General features: G+C 46.8%; 2 protein-coding genes across 2 annotated transcripts; one reads left to right on the top strand and one right to left on the bottom strand.

Annotated features, from left to right (window-relative positions):
- Window positions 1-2126: 2126 nt before the first annotated feature.
- Window positions 2127-7747, bottom strand: DEFB108B (defensin beta 108B). The gene is made up of 2 exons (XM_045515399.2): window positions 7431-7747; window positions 2127-2418 (listed from the first exon to the last, which is right to left on the bottom strand). Exons 1-2 carry the CDS (start codon window positions 7603-7605, stop codon window positions 2255-2257), a joined length of 339 nt encoding a protein of 112 aa, XP_045371355.1. The 5' UTR covers window positions 7606-7747; the 3' UTR covers window positions 2127-2254.
- Window positions 7748-23162: 15415 nt separating this feature from the next.
- LOC105067745 (ubiquitin carboxyl-terminal hydrolase 17-like protein 6) lies at window positions 23163-24752 on the top strand. Its single transcript, XM_010953363.2, has one exon. It carries the CDS (start codon window positions 23163-23165, stop codon window positions 24750-24752), a length of 1590 nt encoding a protein of 529 aa, XP_010951665.2.
- The last annotated feature ends 874 nt before the right edge of the window (window positions 24753-25626 follow it).

Raw genomic sequence — 25626 nt, 5'->3', positions numbered from 1 at the left:
CTGACCTTGGTATCTGTGTTCTCTTTTCTCTAACTCTCTCTCCCTCAGATCACAACAGTAAGAGTTCATAAATTTTATTCATGTCTTAAAAGAACCAGCCTTTGACTTAATTTTTGTTCTTTTTTGACTTTCCATTTAATTTCTTGTATTATTTACATTAATCTCCTTTGGAAGGATAACAAAGCTGGAGCATCACACCGTCCTGATTTTCAAAATGTATCACAAAAGCTGTATTCCTCCTAGCCGTGTGTCACTGATGTGAAACAGACTTGCAGACCAATGGAGGCGAATCGAGAGCCCAGCAACAGAGCCCCGTGGCGGGGGGGGGGGGGGGGGGGGGGGCGGGGGGCAGCTAGTGGTTTACAAAGGAGTTAAGAATCCTCACTGGGGAAATGATCATTTCTTCAACAAATGGAATTGGAAAACTGGGTAGCCACGTGGAAAAGAATGAATTTGGATCCTTATATCACACAACACACAAGAATCAACTAAAATTGACTAGATCCAAATGTAAACCCTGAAAGTGTAAAGCCCTAGAAGGAAGCTTAGGGGAAAGCTCCATTGCTTTGATCTTGACCACGGTTTTTGGATATGACACTTAAAGCACAAGCAACCGAAGCAAAAACCAACAAGTGGGACCACATCAAACTAAAAAAACTCGTTCAGCAAGTGAAGCAAAACGAAAGGACAGCTTACAGAATGGGAAAGAATATCTGCGAACCGTGTATCTGATGAGAGGTTAATATCCAAAATACAGAAGGAACTCACACAGATTAATAGCAAAAAATAAATAATTTAAAAATGGACAACAGAACTGAATCAACATTTTTCCAAAGAAATGGATATGGAGAAAATGCAACCCTGTACACTGGTTTGGAGAATGTAAATTGGTGCAGCCACTGTGGAAAACTAAGTGGTGTTTCCTCAAAAAATTAAAAACACAACAACCATATGATCCAGGAATTCCACTTCTGGGTGTATACACAAAGGAAATGAAGTCACTGTCTGAAAAAGACATCTGTGTCTGCATCTTCATTGCAGCATTGTTTACAATAGTCAAGACATGGAAACAGCCTGTGTGTCCATGGATGGATGAATGGATAAAGAAAATGTGATACACACACGCACGCACACACACACACACAGAATGGAATATATTATTCAGTCATAAAAAAGAAGGAAATCCTGCAATTTGAAATAACATGGATGAAATTTGAGATCATATGCTAACTGAAGTAAGTCAGACAGAGAGAGACAAATAGCATATGATCTCACTGTGGAATCTAAAAAACCCAAACTCAGAAATGGCACATAAGATTGGTGGTTGTGGAAGGTGAGGAGGGGTGAATGGGTGAAGGTAGTCAAAGAGTACAGACTTCCAGTTACAAGATGAACAGGTGCTAGAGATCTAATATACAGCCTGGTCTGTATAGTTAACAATATTTTATTGTAAAATTGAAAGTTGATAAGAGAGTAGATCTTAAAAGTTTGTGCCACATACGTTTAAAAAAAAAAAAGCTACCTGTCTGAGGTGATGGATGTGTTAGATAACCTTGTTGTAGTAATCATTTTGCCATAATTATATATATGAAAAAAATTGGGCAAAAGACCTAAACAGACATTTTTCCAAAGTAATACAAAAGGGTAACAGGTATATGCAAAATTGCTCAACATTACTGTTCATCAGGGAAGTGCAAGTCATAGCTACAATGAGACATCATTTCACACCTGTCAGGATCGCTCCTGTCAGAAAAATAAGAGAAAAAGTGTCGGTGAGGATGTGGAGGAAAGGGAACGCAGAACACTGGCTTGGAAAGGATGTGAGAGCAAATTGTCTTTTATCTGGGCGGTACTCTGTTCACGATTCAGATTCCTGGTGTGGTCTGGGACTCTGGTTGTGCAGGCGTCCTGCGAGCTGCCCTGTTGTCAGGGAGGGAGACCCCGTGAGGCTGCACGGCGTGAGGTAGGGTGTTTCCCCGGTGGGGCAGCGTGTAGTCTCCCCAGGTGAAGGGTGGGTACCAGTTCCTCCCCGCAACCTGGAGCACATCCAGACCAGACAGAGGATGGGGACCAAACCTCCACCAAGTGAAACACATCATATGAATTCTTAAAATAGGTTTTGTGTTTGCAAGTTTCATTTTATTTATTGAGGACTCACTAAGAATCCCCGCAGGAACAGGGACACAAAGAGAAGTGAGAGCAAAAGAGAGAGTGAGAATAAGATATCCCAACAACCGAAAGCTTGAAAGAGGCTTCAGCGCCCCTTAGGCGTAGTAGGGTCGATTTGTGGCACGTTCCCCATGGGCAGGCAGCAGGCTCGGCCATCTAAACATCTCCCAACCTGGATTTCTGATTCGATGCAGAATTCGTGGCAGGAGCCATTGGGACGCGCACAGACCTCCCTGAAACCGCTGCTGCCTGCACAGAGAAGAGAATTACTGTAGCGATGTGTTGGTCTCCCTGCATTTTTATTCAGTTACGTGGGGGGAGGGAGGATCTGGAAGCAAAACCTTGAATGGATTTTTCATTGTTATTTGATCTCTTAAAATTCTGCTTTCACACACAAAAAAAATTGGATTTTTGACATTCTTGTAAAATCTGGCAATATTGAATGCAGCTAAGTAATGGGTGGGTAGACGGGGTAGTCCTGCCCTCTGCACACTTCCAGGGCACCCCCAGCCTTCCTCACTCCTTACCTCCTAACACTGGTGGCAGAGACCAGTTTTTATTTAATATTAGTCTTGCACTGCTGACTTTCCTAGAGTAGAAGAAACATGTTAGAGAAATCTCTTTCTAGATGTGCACGTATGTGTGTGTATCTTTCGAAAGTGGAACTGAAATATAGATCCGAAAGATAGTACACATCAAGGAAATTAGAAAGGATATTTTTCTGGGGGGAAAGGAACAATCTTCCTTCATGTTTAATATGCAGGCAGTGCCCGTGTTAGTATTTCTCACATCCTGATGCTGCATTCACTCTTCTTTCTGGCACTGGTCCTTGAGGTTTCAATCTGCTGTAGAAATCATTGCATACATTAGGGGTTCTTAAGGGCTGAAGAAACATCCTTATTAAAAGTGTTGAATAGTATTTGATTTATGTCCTCATATATTACTCTCCTTGAGGGGGTGGGAGTCATACACAATGAGGTGCTTGGTTTCTAAAGTGGCTTAATTCTGAGCAGTCTCCGCTGTAACAAAGCGCACCTTTCCCATGACAATAGAAGAAGTATCAAAACCAGCACTTCTTGATTTTCCTGTTCTGGAACACAAAAGCCAATTCTTGAATAGCTTCAAATCAGTATAGGGCATTTACAGACATTCAACAAAAGCCCATTGAATTAAACTGAAATTCAGATGCATTAAATTGAATTTAATTATTTAATGTTCACAAAGCAATTTTATATTTTATTAATGGATATGAAAATCAAATATGCAACATCATATTTTTATCTAAAATGTGAACTGGAAAATAATTTTCAGGGTTTTTTTTTTAAGCAATAACCACTCTAAGCATTGAACACTATGCAGAAATCAGCTAGAATCTGAGTGTTTCATTCCCTGGGCTGCTCATCTCTTCCTATTCTCTGTAACTAGCTCAACTGCTGTATAGATAGGTCCCAGCCACCTTGCGTTATAATCAGCCTATTGCCACTAGAAGAGTCACCTGAAATTTCAGAGGGTGAGTCACTGACAGGTCTTGTGATGAGTGACAGTCACCCGTGAACACCCCTTCATCGCAGTGCTTCCTGCGTTCTGCTCTGGTGTTGATTTCCCATCTGACCTCACTTCTCGATGATGTGTTCCCTGAGGGCAGGACCCACATTTCATTTTTCTCTGTATGTATACCCCAGAACCTGGCTCAAGTCTTGGCATTTAACAGGCATTCAGTAAATAATTACAGAATAATTGGTTAAGATAGAGCTATTTTCCATCATGCATCATGTGGCATGTTTGTGTAGAAACGTGTTGTCCCTCTCAGTGCACGTGTCTTGGAATTACGTGTACAGTTTTGCTGCTGTACTGAGTATTAAGAGACTGAGTATTAAGTTTTCCAGTCACAAAGGAGGTGTGTAAAAACCTGACATACAATCACCTGTGTGTAAGAATCCAAGTCACATTAAAGGCATGTTTCTTACTTTTTTGTTTTAATTAGTTCTTTGCTAGTGAATCTTGTGTTTTGCATATTATGAGCACACTGTGACTTCTAGCTATTTACTTTAGAAACAAAAGTTAGAGTTATAGTGAGTGTAACCGAGGATCTTGTCTAATTAGTTACCTTACAGATGAGATTGAGAAAAGGAATCTGGTGGTCCAAGGTCACATAGTGACGTAGAGAAGAAGAGGAAAGGGGGTGTATTGTGCACAGACGGAAGATAGTCAGTAATACTATAATGGCTTAGTATGCTGGCAGGCAGTAACTGGTGTTTTTGCGACTGCAGGGAAACAAAATTGGCCACCCCAAAGTGTCCCTTTGGCATGCGAATTATTTTGAGCTGAAAACAATCAAAAGCTGAAAATATTCAGGAAGGAACTTTGACCAACTGCCTAAAAGTATTTAGATAGAGGCCCTGTTCTGGGAATGAGCCATCACCAGAGACATCTGCAAAGAATATGGACTGAGCATGGCAGGGCAACTTGGCAAGGCCTACATTGCAGAGCTGCTCTGTGTCCTGCTGTCTCTGCCCCACCCAGCAAACATTTGTCCTCCAGATGCTTGCTTTCCTATCACCATATGCATTGCTTTCCCCACCTTGGAAGTCCCAAACCACTACCCACAACGTCCTCTTTTGTCTTTAGCTGAAGATGGTATTTAAGGTGAGGACTTTGGCCATTTTAGCGAGTTACCCAGTTTTCCTAGATCTCGTTCATGAATACATGTTATTAAACTTCTGTTTGATTTTTCTCCTGTTAATCTGTCTCGTGTCAATGTAATTCTTAGACCATTTGGAAGAGCCTAGAAGGCAGAGGAAACTTTCTTCCTCCCTGACACAGCAATCATTTCATAAAGTGTAAAAATATCAAATAACTATGTTGTATACCTGAGACTATTTCAATAGTGTATGTTAACTATAACTCAATTAAAAAATAATCAATTAAAAAAACCAAATTTCTGAAGTTTCAGAATTTGGTTAAAAGCATTCATCTCCTGGAAATATGGGTGCAGGACATAGATTTAAGAACATGTTAAATGGCCTTATCCCACCACACCTGTGTACTGAGTGAGATGACTGCTGAGTCAGCGTTAATCAGATGGGCCTTCAGCAACGCCATGTGGACACAGTTATCTTTTAAGCTTAAGCCACCAGCTTGTGTGCCCCTGAGTCAGTATCATTGGACATGGCATCACCTTTCATCGGCAATCAGAGTCATACAAGAGAAGCAGCAGAATGAATGGAACCCAGGGTGAGACGTTCAACAAAAACCCGCACATGAAGACAAAGCCTTGACTGACATTTAGCTCCCACTTCCACCTTGGGGGAGGCATTCACTTTTCAGGGCCTCAGTTTTTCCTCTGTAAAATAGGAAGAATGGACCGGATCATCAAGACCTTTTTGAATCTTGTCAGTAAGTGATTTTACAGTATCTGCAGCTGCAGTAGCTCCGCTGCTCGTTGTGACAAGGATGGCTGTTCTTTTGTTGAAAAGAAGTAAGTTTGCATTTGTTTAAAAAATACTTATTCTTCCCTTAAAAAAGAGAGAAAGCATTTTCAAGTTAATTCATAGTGCTCAGCGAGTCTTACACATCAGCGCGTCACAATGGCGTGGTAGCCCACGTAACCCCAGCCCTGGGAGTGTAGCTCCAGACCAACCTGCCATTCATCCCAGGTCCCTTGTGGGGTAAGGGGGAGCGGATATATTTCACACACGTGCGGAGTGCGAGCGTGTGTGCGCACACACATACACACCCACAAGGAATGTTGCTATTCTGGGAACAGTGAAAAGTGCAGATGAAAACCTCGGATAGACAGCCTCAAACACTCTTACTGCTCATCTAACCCCTGGTTTTCCTTCTCAAGCCTGTTGCTTCCACCAGAGCCTTCAAAGCTTAAGCTTTAAGCTTTCAACCCTTGTGATACTTCTGGCTTTGTCTTTCTTTCACTCATGTTGTTTCTCTACTGGCTCTCACACGGAGACCTCTCCTCCCTCCTGGGGCCAGTGCTCTGCTGTGAGGGCTGCTTGGCTCTCCCCAGGACTGGCCAGCAGTCAGAGCAGCTGGCCTACGACTTCTTGGAAGCCAAGGGCCATCATAATCTTACTTTCTTCGTATGTCTGCTTCCTAGTCAGGGCCTCGCATTCAGTGGACGCTTAACAGATATCTTATGAGCGGAACTGTTTTCCCACCTCCAGTCTCTCCCCACTTCAGCCTCTCCTGTCTGCTTCCTTGCGATCAGCTGGAAGCCAAGTTGGAATTGCCTCACCAACTGCCCCCACTTCGGACCCTGCCCGCCAGCAGTGAGCAGCCCTCGAAACAAAGGCTCAGGCAGGAGAGTCTGGGCTCATCAGGACTAGGCATGCCTCCCACTGGTCTTCTGTTGGAAATTTGGGGAAGTCTCTATTTGCAGACAACATAAAGCCTAGCAATCTACAGTTCCCTGAAATATTGGAGGACTGTCCGCATTCGTGCAGCTGTGTCTGCCTTCCTACTCCTTCCCAGCCCTTGAGACCCTGAATTCTCAGTCAAGGAACAGACACCGAGCTTGAAGGAGAGCAGTAAGTTGCTTATCCTCCCTTAGCCCTGCACGTCCCAGAGACATGCGTGTGTGCCGGCGCCTGTGGTCTGCGCGGGCGTGCAGGACACAGAGGGGTGCAGGCCATCTTGAGCCTTGTGTTCAGGTTCTACTTTAGGAGAACAAGTGTGGGAAAAGAAGAGGCTAGCCAGGGGGCGGGGTGGAGCCTTAAGGGACAGCATCACCCTCGGGCCCAGCGGTGGTAAGGGCACTGGGCTGGGGATTTCTCAGACTCCGAGTAAGCCTTTCAAGGAGATGCCCTCACCAGTCCCTCTGCCTGGGCCCCAACAGCTTTGGCATAGCTCTTATGTCAGCATCTCGGGATAACTAACTTTTGCTGAAGGTAGAGGAGTTTTGGAGACCAGGATTTGGTAGAATAATGCCCGATTGGTGGTGGTGCCTGATTGGTGGCGGTGGTGGTCACCTAGCTCTCGAAACTGCTAGTAAACTTGCCTAGTTAGAGTCATCTTCAGTGATGGAGCAAAGAGGGTTTCAAGCACTTGAAATGCCCTTGACCTCATGCATCTAACTGAGAGGTGCTACAGAGCTGAATCAGGTGAGTGCAGGCCTCAGCCAGACGGTCTCCCAGATGCGCAGTGAGAGCCCTCCTCAGGGCAGAGGCGGCAGAAATGTTGTGCTGGACCCCCGTGAGGTCTCGGGCCCCCTCCTCTTACCGAGGTGGCAGCCGAGTTCATTCTGTTACCTGGTGGAACCTGGCTCATAAAGACGAGAATGGTGAAGAGGGGGACTGCAATCCTCATGGCTGGAGAACGGAGGAGGCTTGGCTTCATTTCCAGAGGCAGAGAAAGCTTCCGTCTGCAGTTCTGCAGCACCGCGGAATGCCTTGTCCGGATGTTAAGTGCCCTTCTGTACCTCATTAGGGCTATTCATGGACAGAGGTGTTCTCTGCATGCAGAGCGGCCCTCATAAGAAGGCTGAGAAGCCTTGTTTTGTTGGGCACTCAGTGCATCAGAAGGATGCGGGCGCACACCTTTGACCAGAAAGCCTTGTTAAATGGGAACATGAGCTACGAACGCTTTGGCACCAGAACAAGGTGTACGAGCAAGGACCTGCCTATCCTGAGTTCCAGCGAGCCAGGCTGTGCTGAGAAACCGGTTGGTTTAGTTAGTGACTAGACATCTTGTCCCTGAGTGCTTCTGGGCTTTACTAGCCCTCCTCATGACTGATCACTCGCTCCTGGTCTGAAGGCTCTGCTCGCGGCACGGTACTTAGCTTACATGTCAGTTTGCTCAGCGCACACTGAAACCGCCCCAGAAGGTGTGAGCCTTGTTAAGACCGTGCTTTGTTCGTCAGCGCCGAGGAGGCAGTTGAATCATGGGGTAATTTAGTCTCACATCCTCATCCAGTAGAACCATGGCAGGGCAGTGAAATGCCTCTGAACATGGAGGAATTTAAGTTCTGAAGTCTAACTAGAGGCACAGACTTCGGCAGGAAATTGTCTTCCCTGAATCTCAGTGGTGTCTGCGTAGGTTTAGATCTGTTGATTCAAGATCAGGGAACTCTCAATCGTTTTGCATAAAAACAATGGGGAGAAGTTGCTTCTGAATGCAGACACGTAGACCCACTCCAGAAAATGTTAGTTTGGTGGGATGGGATGGAGCCTGGAGGTCTACGTTTTAAACAGATTTCCCAGGTACCAGTTCTGAAATGCATTCTGGAATACTCAGTGGAAAATCTCAGCTTAGATCATCTCTAAACTTCTTTCTATCTCTAGTAGTATAGTATTCTCAGTTCTCTTGTCTGAGAGTAAATCTCGTGTTTGGCTTTTATGACTGCAACAACATATTGTGTGTGTGTGTGTGTGTGTGTGTTTGCGAGCACATGCAGCCCAGAAGGGTGAGACTTATGCCTTAATCCATGCAAAATTAGATTCCAGTTTTATAAAGAAAACTCAGAACTGGCCAGGACAAATAACTAAATTGAGGAGCAGTCTATTTAGAAGAAGGCCATTGCAGTAATAGAGGCTGGGTGAGGCTCCAAACTGAAACAGTGTGAGTGTAGAGAGAAGGAAGGGAAAATGTCTGAGGAACAGAGCACAGGGCCATAATGCGCATATAAAGAAAGTGGGCACATAGGAATAATCCAACATTTGTAACCTGAGTGCCTAAGTAAATGGTGACAACACTTAGTAAGATCTGAAAGAGTGGGTGAAGTTCAGGTGGTGGCCAGCCTCCAAAATGGCTCTCAGGGATCGCCCATCCTGGTGTTCACACCCCCATCCAGTTCCCTTCCACATGGAAGTGGGTTGACTTCTGCGACCAGTAGGATGCTGCAGACACGGCGGAGTGGGAGTTCTGAGGTCAGGTCTGAAGAGGTCCCGCAGCTTCAGTCCTGTGTGACTGGAACCCTCACTCTGGGTGAAACCAGCTTACATTTCATGCAGGTACTCAAGCAAGACTACAGAAATAAATGCCCCTGTGGGAAGGAGGACCCCTGAGGCTTCTTATTAACTGACACATTAGCAAGCCCTTTAGAGAGAGGAGCCTCCAGGGCTGGCGGACCCCTGGCCTTCTACTAAGTCCAGCACCAGCATTTCTGTGGCGCCCAGGGAAATGTCAACCATGTCCAGAGGTTCAAGCTTTGTAAGCCATCCCTGCACATCAGTTTCAGAAAATCAGGTCCCAGGATCCCAAGGACAGAAAATTCTGCAAAGGCTCAGGAGGGTGGGGACCTCTCTCCAGCCTTCCAGGCAAGAGTGCTTCCTGGACTCACAAGTTGACCTCGAAACACGTTTTCTCTGACAAAACTCCTGAAACTGACATGTTTCCTAGAATCTTCAAGACCCCTCTGGAGGCAGGGGCCAGCTTCTGCCAACAGAGGAGGTTCAGGGAGAGCATCCCTGCCCAGCCTTGGCCTCTGGAAGGGTTTAGAAGTGCCCTCAAGGGCCCAGCCACCACTTGTTTCAGCCTGTTGCCTGAAGCCAGCCATCCCCACCCTGCCAGACCCACCACAAAACCTCCTGAGTCGTTTCCCAGGTCCAGGAACCTCTTCTGACTGCATGTGTTATGGAAACAACAGGGCAGCCAAGAAGCAAGCACCACTCGGAGGGTTGGAGTAGTCAGATTTATTATGCCAGCGGGCTCAGAGGGGCTTCTGCTCCGAAGCTCTGAGCCCCTCCAAAATGTGTGCATGAGGTTTTATAGGATTAATTACAAGCTTGAGGTATTCGGCCAATAGGCATGGAACAGCTCTAGCAGCATCATTATCACAAAAGCAGAGGCAGGGAGGCAACAAACCGACATTCCAAGGCCAGATATGTCCCTCTGAAAATCCAGCTGGCTAGTGAAAACATGAGCAGGGAATCAGCAAACCGACACTTATTAACTTAGATTTACAAGTTATCCCAGGAGAACTCAGGTCAGTGATCCGACACTTGTTAAACTTAGATTTACAAATAGGCCCAGCCCGGCTTTTCCTTCACACGTGGATGGCGGTGAAGAGCATCTGGGTCCTCCTGAGACTAGAGGAATTTTCTAAATCACTTCGAGGGGTCAGAACCACTGGTTCCCACTTGGAATGGCAGGAAAGGGCATCCCAGGCTCACCAGAGCTTCCTCAAAATTTTCTAAGTCAGTTTTGCACCCTGGGAGCAGCATTGCTGACAAAGGATGCTTGTTGAAGGTGTTCTGTGATGCCTGAGGTTCTGGAGATACTGTGTGTCCCCTTGAGTGTACAAGGAAGGCTCTAGCTGTTCTCAAGGGCACAGAGAGAGTGGCCAGTCGCCTGAGCAGTGGCAGAATTTTCTGAATCTTCCAGGTACTGGGAGGAACCACTGCGGCTGGCCTGTGTCGCCCCCTGCTGGCCTGGGTAGGTCATGCCCTCCAGCCGACCTAGGCAGAGATAGGAAACCTAGATGTCTGACCACGAAGGGTCTGGAAGCCCAGATGGCAGAAGGGCTAGCACTGGGGCCTCAAGTCCCAGGAAGCAGTGCTTCTGCCTGCAGCGGGGACGGATGTGGCTCTGGAGTCCTGCCTTCTGTGCAGGGAGCCAAGCTCAACTGGCCATCCGACCGAATTACTGAAAGCTGTTGGGTGTCCTGTGGCTGCCAGGACCAGAGCCCTTCAGCCTCTGCCTGGTATTCCTGTCCTCCAGGGGTTCGCATGTTTGCAACCTGAGAGCACACTTCACGGTGCCTTCCGAGGACTCTGACTGCAAACTGCCCCGATGTCAGCGCCTTGTTAACTCGCTTGGAGGGATTTATACTGCAGTCCGTGTCCTTGCTGCTACTGTATTACCACCGTCTATTTCCTTCCTTCCTTCCTATGTTGATATCACTATAATTATTAAAATTACTAGTGTATATGTTGTTTTGTAGAGAGGTGGCGGCCACCTCTTGTTCCGGTCTCGAGGGCTCAGGGAGGGAGTCCTTGGCCTGCCGGACCCATCACAGGGCGCTCTAATCCTACTCAGGGTGGTGGGAACCGCTCTCACCCTCCCAAAAGTGATGGCCAGGTGTCTATGCAAGCATGTGCCTCCTTAGAATTTTCCATGTCGTTGTCAATGCTTGAGGTGCAAGTGTGTCCCGAGCCCGCCTGAGTCTCTGGGACTCTTGTAAGCACCTTTAAGTGCCCTGGAAATGCTGGGACTGTGCTGAAAGGCTCGGAGGTGGTGCCTCTCCAGCCCGAGCAAGTGCAAAATGTGTCAGGTTGGTCTGGGGACTCTTGAACCACTCGTGGTGGCCTGTGCCACCCTCTGCTGTCCAGGGAACCACTGTGGCTGCCACCTTCCTGTAGCCCCCCTGAGACAGCCCGAGGGGGGATGCCGGACCCTCCGGATTCTGGAGGAAGAGCTGGCATGAGCGCTTCCCGGCGCCAGGGCTGAGGTCATGCTGGGGCTTCACGCAGGTGCAGGTGGGGCTCCTGCACCCTGGGTGTGGGTGGGGGGCACTGTATTCCTTGCGCGGAGACCCCCACATCACCCAGGGGCAGGACTTATGAAATCAGTAGTATCCTTTGACGTAGAATTAAGGCTTATGTCTGTATGAAACCTGAGTACCTGAGCCCAGCGTGGTACTCAGCCCAGCTGGGAATAAGCCAGCAGACTGGGCTTACTGCGTTCCCTGGGCGTGAGTTTGACAAGGGCATGTCGCTAATGCGCGTGTGTTGACAAGTGGATTCCGTATTTTTAATAAGCCATCGTTCTCCCAAGTTCCTTTTTCTTCAGATACATAATCTGTGATAAGTAAAAATATCTTCAAGGCAGAAATAAAAACCAAGTACAATATGTTTTACACAGTAGATTTTATTAGAAATGAAAGAAAATTTGGAAACAAAGCTGTAAAATAACATTTAATGAAAAATAACAAGCAAAGCCATGGGAATATTCCCTACCATGATTTACAGCGAGAGAACCCCGCAGAGTCCACAGACCTCATGGCAGGGCAGGGCACTGCTAAAACTCTGCAGAGCGCAGAGTGGGGCCCTTAAGCAAAGTTCAGAAAGTTCAGACATTTGCCACCAAATACAAATTACCATCATAGCTTCCTACTTACAAAATCGTTAAAACTTACTCCTTAAATTTGTCTCCATTCTTAAAATGGATTTAGACTAACAAACAACTTGACGTTCCAATTTGATAAGTACCATTTGAAACAGGACTTTGATCCGTTACGAACAATTGCAGGGTTTGCTTATGTGTGTCCCCAGGGTTCTCTGAGTTTCCATCCAGAGGTGGGGAGTCACAGATCCAAAAGGAACAGCCCGCCCCCTGTGACTTCCCCTCCTCAGGTCACCGTCACCTCCAGGCTGTCTGGGGCTGGAGGACGAGTCTTAGTTGCCAGGAGTGTCTCACTCCCAGTCACTATCCTCAGAGGAAGAGGAAACCTGAAGGTCATCATAGAGGACACTCAAGGAGCCAGGGGCATAGCGTCCCTCAGACTTCCTGCAGATGGGAGGGCTCTGACCAGGAGGGCTTGGCTTCTCAGCAGGGTGGAAAGAGGGAGATGTCATGTACCTGCAGCTCCACCCACCTTTGCTTAATCTTATGAAGACCATCCTAAGAGGATAGCTTGGAACATGGTTAATGGGTGGAAGACGGGGTACAGAGCAGGCCTGGACGGTATTGGGGGGAGATCTGTTGGCTTGAGATTGGAGGTCAGTGCTTTGCCCCTGGGCGGGTGTCTTCCTGTTGACTTGGGGTGACCCTGTTGGTCCTTGTTCAGTTGTACTGGGTGGAGAATGGAGATTCTGGAAAACCCCCAGATCTGGTCTCAGTGTGCTCCTCTGGGGAATCTGGACGAGGCTGAGTCTGGGTTTCTTTGGGGGGTTCAGACAAGCCTGGATGGAGATCTGGGCAGATTTCTCACCTAGCATCTTGATGCTGCTTTTGGAGTCCTGGACCAAACCTCTCTTGATGGGAAACACTGACAGGCAGGTGGAATTCATGTCATCTTTCCTGATAGGTGACCTGCTTGCTCTGTCAGGTTCCAGGACAGATTTCCTCCAGGATGTCTTGATGAGCATTGGCGTGTTTGGACACTGCAGGAGAGAAGAAAACAGAAAGACGATACGTTAGAACATCCTCACCATCCAGTCATAATTCAGATTAACCAAAACATATCTCATCAAGTTCAATTTAACAGTAAGAGATAGATAAGGAATCAATTTAAATATGACGTGGTACTCAACCTCAGGGTGCTCACAGCAAACAAACATATAATATCACCTCGATACACTTATACATCAGATAGGAACATATACAGGTTGTAACAGTATCTCTTGTCCAGCAAATGGAAACAAGCATTTTTAAATACCCTCTTGTAGAGACTGTACACAGTTGGTGTTTTGCAGGAACTTCCATGGCTAAATGGGTTCCAATTAGTTTTGGAGGGTGGACCACAAGTTAGCGACGCCTCCTCCCACTGACAGGATTCTGCTTATTGGAAGCTCCTGATAAAACCACTGCCATTTCCCCTACTGGCATATTCTTGCCGGATATGCAAGTAAGAGTGTAAAATCAAAGAAACTGAGAGAAAATGGCATCTGAAAAGTACTCTGCGTGGCCACATTGGTTGGAAGAGTATGTGAACGATTCCCTCACACAGAAAGGGACTGAGGCAAGCCGGGGAGACGCAGGGGGGAGAAGAGTGGGACCAGGAGGGCTCACCCCCACACAGCCATAGGGCTCCGACGCTTCCTTCCCGCGCTGCTGCGGCTGGGGTGCCCGGGGAAATCGCTGGAGGGGCTTCCTCTGCTGCTCTTGTCTGCAGAGCAAACCATGTTCAGTGGCAGAAACCCACATTCCTCATCACAGTTGGGACAGACAACCCTGTGGCCCAGCCCTTTCCCAGTTTGGGGGTGACCCAGGGAGGGGACCCCGTGCCTTGTGAAGACTGCCCCCTGCCTCATCTCTGTCCTCCCCCAACTCCAAGGGTCCCGCCAGGAGGTCCTTTCTGTTCGTCTCTCCTGCTTTGTGTCTCCCTGTGCAAAGCTGCAGGTGTGCTCCACGCCCTTAGTGACCTCAGGGCGCGGAATGAACCCCTGAGTGTGGCCCCGAGGAGGCAGCTCCTTCCTCTGTCTCTCCAGGCTCTCTGTCTTTGCCTGGAGATGGCTCAGCACAGCGCAGAGGAAAGCGGGACAGACTCCAATGTTTTCAGCCAGAGACGGGCCACCCCCCCACACACTGCTCACCTTGGCCTTTGACCCTCCTCCCTCGCGGCCGTGCTCGAGGTCCACGGGGTCCACAGGCCCTGCAGCTTCTGTGCCTCCAGGTTCTCTTTCCCGCGTGTGGAGCCCAGGGGCTGGGGGGCTTGGGCCCCTTGCCAGCGCTTCATGGGGCACCTGAGGCTGCTCGCTCTGTGCCCAAAGGCTCCGCAGTCCTTGCACTTCACCTGTGGGTGGAGGAGAGGACGGTCAGCGCGTCCGCAGGAGTGACAGGCACGTTTCAGAAGTGCACATCAGGGCTCAGGGAGCTGAGCGCCGCTTCTGGAGAAAGGACAGCGCACACGCCTCCCAGGTGCCGGGACACTCACGACCCCGTGGGGCAGCCTGAGCCTTAGTTAGGGAGCATCCAAGGAGGGAGGCCTGGAGGCCTAAGTGTGAACAGAAGGGCCCAGATGGAAACTCCTGGGAAAATACAGACTGGACAGGACGTAGGTAGGAGCGGGGTGCTTCGTCCCAGGCTCCGAATGGCCCAGTCTGCCTGGGGGTGAGGCCCCGGGGCAGCTGGCTGTGGGTGGAATGGACAGGCGAGTCGTGGACCCAGAGCGGTCCAGGTCCACACCCTGTCTCTGGAGGCCGTGCCCTCCCTGCCGCCGCGCAGGTGCAGGCTTCCACTTACGCGGCAGTCCTCGCCCTGTGGCGGGGGCGGTGTCTCCTGCACCGGCTGGTACTTCTTCACTTTCTGGGCTTGAAAGGGTGTGCAAGGCCCACGCTGTGCATGCCGACTGGCCATCTCCACACCTCCCTGGGGCCTCAAGTCAGTTGGAACCCTTGGTTTCCTCTGTAAAAGAAAGAGAAACCTTCATATCCAACCAGAAGCTCAAGCGGCTCAAACCCCCCCTTCCCCAAATGAGGGTCTGAGGACACCTTGCCCAGTAAGCGAATCCAGGTTTCTGCCGATTCGATTTCTCCCCCCGCACACTTCCCCATTCTCTCATGATGATCGCCCTTCAGACCAGGACTCTGACTTCGTTAGCCCTTCCAGGCAGAGCTGTGGATTTAAATTTGCATCCTTGAAAGAGTAATTTTAGAGTCTTTGGCCATTTGTATCTCAATGCAGTCTAATAGAAAGGATTAACACAACATTTTCCCACACATCCACAAATTGTGCCATGAAGGGTGACATTTAGTCTTGGGCACACACATTTGAAAACCAAATATAAGTATGCTGACTTCTTAAAAACTGGACTTTCCCATTTGCCATCAGAGGAGGCAATTTTCAAATACAAATTCACTTAAGAAAGATATTTTCTTCTCTACTAGACTTGAAGTTTCACAGCTGGGGTGAAAGATTTTCTGAATCTTTCAATTTCAGTGGCTCACTTTTGCCTAGTTAATAATGTGAAACACATGTTTCAACTAAGAATGAACAAAAAGTACTTTTTTAGGCTTTCAGTGCCTATAGACAATTCCACCAAGTTTTCAAAACGGCTCACCCAGTGGCCCACGTTAATCAGATTGCTCCAGTGTGTTTCCTAGAATTTGAATCTTCCCCTAATAGCATCCAGAAGGATGTGTGCTACCACCCTGCCTTCTAAGAATTCAGACTGAAATAAATGATCTAGATCAAGTGATCACTAACTGGCACCAGACCTAAAACTCAAGCCAAAATGGATTAAAAATGCAAAGCTAAGACTTGAAACTAAAACTCCCAGAAGAAAGCAGAGGCCGGCTGCTCCCCGAAACAGTTCCCAGACAATGGGAAAATGGGTGCGGAAAATAGTGTCCCTACTCAAGGGAAATCTAATCAGCCAGAAAGAAGTGGAAATCTTTTTATCTTCCACAACGTGGATGGGCCTTATTGTGATTAGGTTAGTGAGGTAAGTCAGTCATGGAAGAAAAATACCAAAAGATTTCACTCTTACATAGAATAATACTAAGAACAAACAGCAGAAAATAAACCAAAAAATCAAGAACAAACCAAAGAACAGAGGCAAACGCACAGACACACAGACCAGAGTCGCAGCTACCAGAGTTCAGGGGCAAAGGCGCCAGGGTAAAGGTGTTTGGATGTGTGGTGACAGAGGACAAGGAAAATTGTGGCGACCGTGTGAATGCTGTACGAAGTGTGAAATGTAAAAGTGTACAAGTGAAATTTACCGAATATTAACTCCCAGTGATACCTCTATTAAAGAAAACCATAAAATTAAAGAAATGTTACTCTGTTTGCAAGCCAAACCACAACATATCTTCAGTTGGTCTTTTTTTCCAAGAGATATGCTGAACACCAAATTTAAGGCAAGCTATCCTAAAACCCAGCTGTGCACGTCCCATCTGCGAGCAGATTATCAGAGAGACGGGGGCTGGAATAGCCCCGGAAGAGGGGCAGCTTTGAGGTGGCTGAAGAAGGCCAGTGGGGGAACTGCCCTTTCCTGGCTAACTTGGCTGCCTCTCCAAAGTCAGATGGCCTGTTCAGCTTTGCTTAACCAGTCCGTGTCACGTATCACCTTTAGTCAAACCATGTCCTGAAGATACGTTTAGAAAAGATAAACACCTTAGACTTCACTCATGTGGGACACACAACACACACACAAAAAGCAAACAGTAAAAAAGAAAAAAAGGAAGAAAGCAAGTGACACAAAGCAAACACATATATTCACAGGGGTGTCGGGGGAGCAGAAAGGGGCGTTTGAGTGAAATGGATCAACAGGATGGTAACAGAAAAAAAAGCAAGTTTTTGGTGCTGAGCAGTTTTATGGTATACTGGAGTTGAAATATATTATTATATACTTAAAACTAATATTGTAGCCAAATGATACCCTAGGAAAAATAATTCAATTTTAAAAATCAAAGAACCCATGCCCCATTGCTTATACATCACTACATGTTTTGTTTACTGTCCTATTTCCCTGAGGGATAAGCTGAACCCCAAATTTCAGTCAAACAATCTGAAATCCATCTGGGTACCTTCTGTCAGTAGTTTCTCAGAAAGGTGGGTGCTGGACACACGCCACTGGGCAAGATGCAGATGTGAAGGTGGCTGAGTCAACGGGTGAGTTTCCCTTCCCCCACTGACTGTTATCCTGATCCAGGGTCACGTGACCTTGTTAAGTTTTCCTGAACCAATCAGTGTCATGTATCACCTCTGATCTAACTGTCTTGTTTGAAGACACCTTTAGAATACACAGGTGCCTAATAGCTTCACTCATGTGTGGAACACAAAATAGAAAAAGACAAAAGGTAAGTTTTAAAAATTTAAGAGGAAAGCAAATGACACAAAAACAAGCACATACATTCACAGAACACAGTAACGGAGACCAGAGGGGAAGTGGCGGGGAACGCGCCAGCAGGTAAAATGGGTCAGCTGTATACTAACTGAGGGAAACGGAGTTTTTGGTGCTGATCGGATGTACGGTACACAGCAGTTGAAGTAGATTGTTGTGCACATAAAGATTGTCTAATATTAGAAGCAAATGATACCTCAGTAAAAGAAATAAAACAGTAAAGAAATGGAAGATTCCATGCCCCAGTGCCTGACGTCACTTCAGTATATATTTTGTTTACTGTCCTGTTTCTCTGAGGGATAAGCTGAACTGCAACTTTTCAGCAAACCAACCTGAAATCCAGCTGTGTTCCCGCTGGCCAGACTCCACTGGAAGAGATGCAGCTCCCAGGGTGGCTGCGGAAGGGTCTGTGGGGAAGTGTCCCTTTCCTCCCTGACTTTTATACTGATCCAGGTCACGTGACCTTGTTAAGCCTTTCTTATCCAATCACGGTCACCTGTCAACTTTCCTCTAACCATGTCTTCGTTTAGGAAAGTCAACTATACTATGATTCCACTCGTATGAGGAACACAAAATACAAACAAACAAAAAAAGCCAAAAAATTGAGGAAAGCAAATGACACAAAAACAAACACGGAGATAAACAGAAACAGTAGTGGCTACCCAAGGGGAAAGGTTGGGGCAGGGCCCAGTGGGCAGAATGTGTCAACGGTTGGTAACAGAGAGAAATTAAGTTTTTGGTGCTAGCTGTTGCCTGCTACACAGGAGTGGAGCTGTATAGTTCCAATTGTTTACTGTGCACATAAAACTTATCTAATATTATAACGGAGTGATACCTAAGTAAAAAATAATAATAATAATTAATTCTTTTAAATGAAAGTGTCCACACCCTGTTGTGAAAAGCCACATCACTGTATATTTTGACTACTATCCTATTACTCTAAGGAAGAAACTGAACATCAAATCCAGCTGGGTACCTCCTGTCTGTCCATAGGTTGTCAGAAAGGTGGGTGCTGGACACACTCTGCAGGATCAGATGAGCTTCCAAGGGGCCTAAAGAAGGGCCAGTGGAGAGGTGGCCTTTTCCCCACTGACTTTTATTCACGTGACCCGGTTAAGGCATCCACCCCCAAGGAAATGTCTGTCACCTTTGTTCTCACTCTGTCTCAGGAGAAGGACTGTACTTTGGAATTTAGCATTTTCATTATTTTACACTTTTTGAGAGACACCTGCACATACTTTTAAGAGTCTGTCTTTTCCAAAAGAAAAATCAGCGTTTTTCCTTATGCCCATTACTTTCTGAACTCACAATTCTTGTTGTGGTAAAATATACGTAAGATAAAATTTACAGTTTAAGCACATTAAATTGTCAAGTCCTGTGGCCTCAAGTATATTCATACTGTCCGGCAGCCATCCACATCTTCCACGGCTTGAGCTTGACCCTCCCCACCGAGTCTCCGCAGACGGGAAAAAGAGAGACAGCCTTTTCCCACACACACAGCTGTCTCTATGCTATGGGAAGGCTACGGTGCGTATTGTGGTACACACATTTGAAAACCAAAAGGAAAGTCTGCTTGCTTCTTGAAATTTGACTTTCCCATTTGACATCAGAGGAGGCCATTTTCAAATGCAAATTTACTTAGGAAAAATATATCTCTTCCCCTAGACTGGAGGCTTCACAGCTGAGCATCTGTTTTATTTATATCTTTTATCTTTGGCGTGCAATTTTATATAGTTTATAATACTGTGAAATAAAGAGGTTTCAGCGAAGAATGAACACATAAATGGTTGAGGCTTCAGTGCCTATAGAAATCCCCACCAGAACCTCACATTTGCCATTATCCTTCTTCCCTGGGCCATCTGAACAATGATTTTTCTCCTGAACGTAAGAGATTGACCAGTTTTTCCTTTCTTTATCTGAATGTATTCTCACAAGTGAAAAGTGTATTTTTTAAGTAATACATGATTTTAGTTTAAACTAATGAAAAAATAAATGTTCACTGTTGTTAGGCATATGGGAGAGAGGTGCCTGGTTTCTCACATGAAACTTCAAAAATACAGGAAAACTTCATTTTCATTTCAATACTGTCATTCATACCTTAAATAGTTTATAATGTGACATATGTGAGTGTTTCCTTTTCTACTTTCTTTTGAAATTCTGAAGTTCACACTGGCTCGATTTTGGAAAGACCAAATCCCACATGGTCTTTTTGCTGAAATTTCCCAAAGACTATTCCAAATAAAGACTCTCCTTGTGTGTCCTTAACAAATATCAGTTTACCCAACATTCTCCCTGTACTGATGGTCATCGTCTTGACTGAGATGGATTAATTGTGGAAGAGAGCTTCTCCTTAGGCAGGGAACAGAAGCGCCCCTGGGGTTCACGCGGAGGGGGTCGAGCCCTAACCACTGCTGCTCCAGGGCTCCAGCACTGAGGTCACGTCCCCCGAATCCAGCTCCATCCTCTCAGACCTTCAGGGAAGCAGACATACAGAAAGGAGTCAGGACTGTGAAGTTTGACAGTCAAGGCTCCTGCAACTCTGAATCCTCCTGTTTAGATTTCTGCAGCCCTCTCAGTGTTTACACACAAATCCAGGGATAGCATTTTGCAGGTGTAAACCACCCAGCCACCAACTGACTTTCTCCATCACACCTTCTGTGCTCAGGTTTATACCTGGTGGATGTCTGAGTAACCAAGGCTTCTCCATCACATCTCTGAATCTCAGTGTCCTTGGCTTCAAATTAGATCCAGTGAAAGCTGAGGAGTAAAAAAAATAGAACAGAGTGACAACCTATGGAATGGGAGAAAATTTTTGCAAATGAAACCGACAAAGGCTTGATCTCCAGAATATATAAGCAGCTCATACGACTTAATAAGAAAAAACAAACAACCCAATTCAAAAATGGGCAAAAGACCTAAATAAGCAATTCTCCAAGGAAGACATACAAATGATCAATAGGCACATGAAAAAATGCTCAATATCACTAATTATCAGAGAAATGCAAATCAAAACTACAATGAGATATCACCTCACACCAGTCAGAATGGCCGTCATTCAAAAGTCCACAAATGACAAATGCTGGAGAGGCTGTGGAGAAAAGGGAACCTCCTACACTGCTGGTGGGAATGCAGTTTGGTGCAGCCACTGTGGAAAACAGTATGGAGATTCCTCAAAAGACTAGGAGTAGACTTACCATATGACCCAGGAATCCCGCTCCTGGGCATATATCCAGAAGGAACCCTACTTCAAAAAGACACCTGCACCCCAGTGTTCATAGTAGCTCTATTTACAATAGCTAAGACATGGAAGCAGCCTAGATGTGCATCAACAGATGACTGGATAAAGAAGTGGTATATTTATACAATGGAATACTATTCAGCCATAAAAAATGACAACAGAATGCCACTTGCAGCAACATGGATGTTCCTGGAGAATGTCATTCTAAGTGAAGTAAGCCAGAAAGAGAAAGAAAAATACCATATAAGATCACTCATATGTGGAATCTAAAAAATAAATAAATAAATACATACATACATACATACATACAAAACAGAAACAGACTCATAGACATAGAAAACAAACTTGTGGATGCCAAGGGTGCGGGGGGTGGGAAGGGACAGACTGGGATTTCAAAATGTAGAATAGATAAACAAGATTATACTGTGTAGCACAGGGAAATATATAAAGGATCTTGTGGTAGTTCACAGCGAAAAACAATGTGACAATGAATGTATGTATGTTCATGTATAACTGAAACATTGTGCTCTACACTGGAATTTGACACAACATTGTAAAATGACTATAACTCAATTTAAAAAATGTTAAAAAAAAAAAAAAAAAAGATGTCAGCTCTAAAATGGACAGTTGTTACACAAATCAGGACAGTTATCGCTGTGGGGACATGAAAGCCCAGAGCTGCCAGCTCTTCCAGTTTTCTCAAGAGAAGTTGGAACTCTGGATTTGTTTCTTTTTAGGAGGTGGAGTGGAGGGGAGGTAACTGGGTTTGTTTGTTTGTTTAATGGAGGTGCTGGGGATTGGACCCGGGGCCTCGTGCGTGCTGAGCACGCTCTCTACCCCTGAGCTGTACTCTCCCTGCTGCATTTGTTTCTTAATATGAAGTTTCTCCAGTTTTAAATATGGCAGCGAATTAGAAATGTAAAAAGCTGGGCCTCCGCTTGGCCCCTTCTCACCTGCAGTTTTTATCTGAACTTGGGATTTGTACCGCACTCTCAAAATACCATGTCGTCTCTTCTGAGTTTCCTCCCTCACTCTTTTACTACCAAGCCCATTTATTATAAGCAAAAAATAAATATAACATTCACCAAACATTAAAAAAAAAAAAAAGAACAGTGCATGCGAGGATACTTCCTTAGGTTTCCTTTACTGTTATTACAATGGAAAAAGGTTTCCCAGACATTCATTCAAAAAGCTTCTTGAATAAAAGTCTAGCCAATTAATCGAAGAGAAAGTGTAGCTTGTCTAATCACAATGATAGCATCAGATTTTGAACAGGGCCTCCAAGAGGACCTGATGAGGACCTGGTCTCTCGCTGGAATATGGCACAGTGTGTGTAAGAGAACCAGGGATGCTCAGCCTGGCGGCTCAGAGGAGAAACAGAGGTAGCACATAAAATCTGGCTAAATAGAACCCAGGATTTGGCATAGGTACGCTTATTGGGGTGATGTATTAACAGGGGGGAAAAAAGGCTATACAACAAAAATAAAACCAGACACAGAATTTATGTTGTTAGCCTTTTTACACCTTCACCCAGGTAGACAAACATACTTTTAAATACCTTCATGCTCATTATAAATACAAAACAAAATAGACTGAGATCTGAAAGTTTAGGAGCAAAAGCATTGGATAGTAATTTTTTAAATTACAGTTCTACATAAACTCTGGTTTGTAACTAACTGAAGAGTTCTGCTTACAAAACATGGGAGCTTGCTTTGGAAAATTAGCATACAGATCATGAAGAAGTGAATGTCCCACACCAACCGGAATCACTTGATAAGACTCTGGAAGCCAGTGGCTAAAATCTGTCAGGAGGCTAAAATATTTGTTTTTCCTTTGGGTGGAGGTGGCCTGAAGGGCAAAAATCTTTTTAACAAGTTTCTTATGAAATGAATTGTGTTCCCCCACCCCCAAATTCACAGGTTGAAGTTTTAAACCACCTGATGAAGGTATCTGGGGAGGCTAAGGCAAGTGTCGCCTTCAGGCCGACTCATTACCATTCTAATCCTATCAGAGGTGTTTTCCAGTCTTTTGTAAACAGAAATCCTTGAAAGGTGACCATTGTTCTAACCCGGGGGTTGAGATGACCACGCCCTCAGTCCTTAATCCAATTAAGCGCTTGCAGCGGATTGGTGGATCTCCCGCCAGTGGGGGCGGGGTGGGGGCAAGGGTGGTGGGCTATAAAAGGGCTGGTGGGCTGGCCCAGGCTGGCCCTCGCTGTCTGCCCCGGGGATAGAAGCATCGCTGTGCAGCTTGAGCTCCCAGACGCAAAACCCTGTAGACATTATTCACAGCGACATGGAGGCTGCTTCTCTCAACTGGGGTGATGCGTATCAGTTCAACGTCTTTCCAAAACTCAAATCTTCTCAGTCAGGTGCAGCTGGTGGTGATGTCCAGTGGGGACCCTCTCGACCTGAGAAGTCGTCCGCATCATCAGAGACAGCTTGCAACCAGCGCAGTGATCTTGCTCCTGTGTCAGCAGGGCTGGCTCCCGCCAAGAAACGTCTGAGTTGGAAGACCCCTTCCGTGGCGGGGGCTGGACTGCAGAACACGGGGAACACTTGCTACGTGAATGCAGCGCTGCAGTGTCTGACACACACGCCACCCCTGGCCAGCTCTATACTGTCCCGGCAGCACTGGAAAGTCTGTCAGAAGCGGGCCTTCTGCATGGTGTGTGCTGTGCAAGCTCACGTGACCCGAGCCCTCCTTCATCCTGGAGAGGTGATCAAGCCCCGGCAGGACCTGGTCACCAGCTTCCACAGAGACCAGCAAGAAGACGCCCATGAGTTTCTGATGTTCACGCTGAATGCCATGCAGCAGGTGTGCCTGAGCGGGTATGAGCTGTCAGATCGTCACTCTGAGGACACCTCCCTCGTCCCTCGCATCTTTGGAGGCTCCTGGAGATCTCAAATCCAGTGTCTCCACTGCCTAGGTGTTTCAGACACTTTTGACCCTTATTTAGACATCACCCTGGACATCTCTGCAGCTCAGAGTGTGAACCAAGCTTTGAGAGAGTTGGTGAAGCCCGAACAGCTGGATGGTGAAAATTCCTACCACTGTAGTGTTTGTCTCAGGAAGGTGCCTGCTACCAAGAGGCTGACTTTGCACAGAGCCTCCAAGGTCCTCATCCTCGTGCTGAAAAGGTTCACAGATTTTACAGGCGGCAAAGTGGGTAAGAAAGTGTGCTACCCCGAGTGCCTTGACCTGAGCCCCTACATGTCTGAGCAGGAGGCAGGGCCCCTTGACTACGTGCTCTACGCCGTGCTGGTCCACTCGGGGTGGAGCTGTCACAGAGGACATTATTTCTGTTACGTCAAAGCTGGAAACGGCCAGTGGTACAGAATGGACGATGCCAAGGTAACCGCCTGTGACGGTACTTCTGCCCTGAGCCAAAGTGCCTATGTCCTCTTCTACGTCCAGAAGAGTGAGCTGGAGGGAGACGGCAAGGGAGTGTCCACAGGTCAGGAAGCAGCCTCCCTGGGGGCTGAGCCCACAGGCATGGCCGCCGCCCACCAGGAGCCTGACAGAGACTCCAGCGTCAGAGTTCCTGGGTCGGAGGAGCAACTGGAGGACACAGAAACCCCAGAAGTCACCTTAGAGCAGTGGAGGTGCCTCCAAGAACTCAGCCGCCCTAAGCCTGAATTCACCCTCAGGAAGGTCGACTCTGACGTGCCTGCAGATGCAGTGGTGATTCACCAGTCGAAATATGGAGATAGGATGAGAATGAAACAGCCCGAACAGGACACCTACCAGCCCAGTCCTTCAGGCAGGGAGGCCTCAGCTCAGGGGCCAATAGTTATTGGCAGCATCCCTTGTCTCAGAGGGAAGCCCAGAGCCTCCAAGAAAAAGGGCAAGAAGAAGCAGAGGTCTGCGGGTGCCCTGCAGTAAGCTCTGAGGCGCATCCCTGCAGACACACACACACACACACACACACACACACTCACACACTCACTCACTCACTCACTTAGGGGTGAATAATCTGGACAGGGGAAGGGACTGTCTATCTGGAGTGTTCACGGGACGGGGTGTTCGGTGTCAACTTGTGACTGCTGAGCTCTGAGATGTGACTGTCCAGGCTGATGTCGCTGGGGAGGGTGAGATTCATTTCTGGGTCTGAGAAACCTCTGAGGACTTTCCACTTGTGCTGTGTTTGAAGAGTCATTTGCTGATGGGGTGTCTGTTTTTTGCAATTTTGATTCTCGTGAATCGTGCAGCCTGGAGGCGCCTCAGGTGCGCTCACGTCCACCCAGGCAAGGACAGTGTTTTCTTACCAGTTCTGGAAGCCCAGGCACCTCCCCTGCCTGCTGGCGCCCGCCTCCCCTGGGTCAGGCTCGCACAGAGAAGTCCACACATTCTGGGGACTGAGAGCTTTAGGTGGGAAATGGGCCACCAGGTTTTGCAGGGTGGAAATCGTTCTGAGGATTTGGACCACCTGAGAACATGCCTGACAGTAATGACCAGGTTATCCATTCCTCACTTGACCTTTACAATAACAAGGACACTTGTCCAAAGATATCTGTGGCTTGACTTCCATTAGACAAGATGTGTTGAGAACTATACAGATGCCAAACAACAGGAAAAAGGATTAAACACATCTGCAGGAATAAACCGCAAAGCACCTTGGACCTGATGAGCAGAGGACAGGTGTCAGCGGGGAGACTTTTCAAGAAGCTTGATTTGAGTCCCAAGGTAAAATGCAGAATGAAAGTGTTTATTGATAAATGTGCATGTTTTTACTCCCAGAAAATATAAATTGTTGAAA

The sequence above is a fragment of the Camelus bactrianus genome, chromosome 26 (assembly GCF_048773025.1).
Source record: "Camelus bactrianus isolate YW-2024 breed Bactrian camel chromosome 26, ASM4877302v1, whole genome shotgun sequence".
Lineage (NCBI taxonomy): Eukaryota > Metazoa > Chordata > Mammalia > Artiodactyla > Camelidae > Camelus > Camelus bactrianus.
Note: the sequence above shows the minus strand (reverse complement) of the source record. Positions and strands in the feature narration are given on the sequence as shown.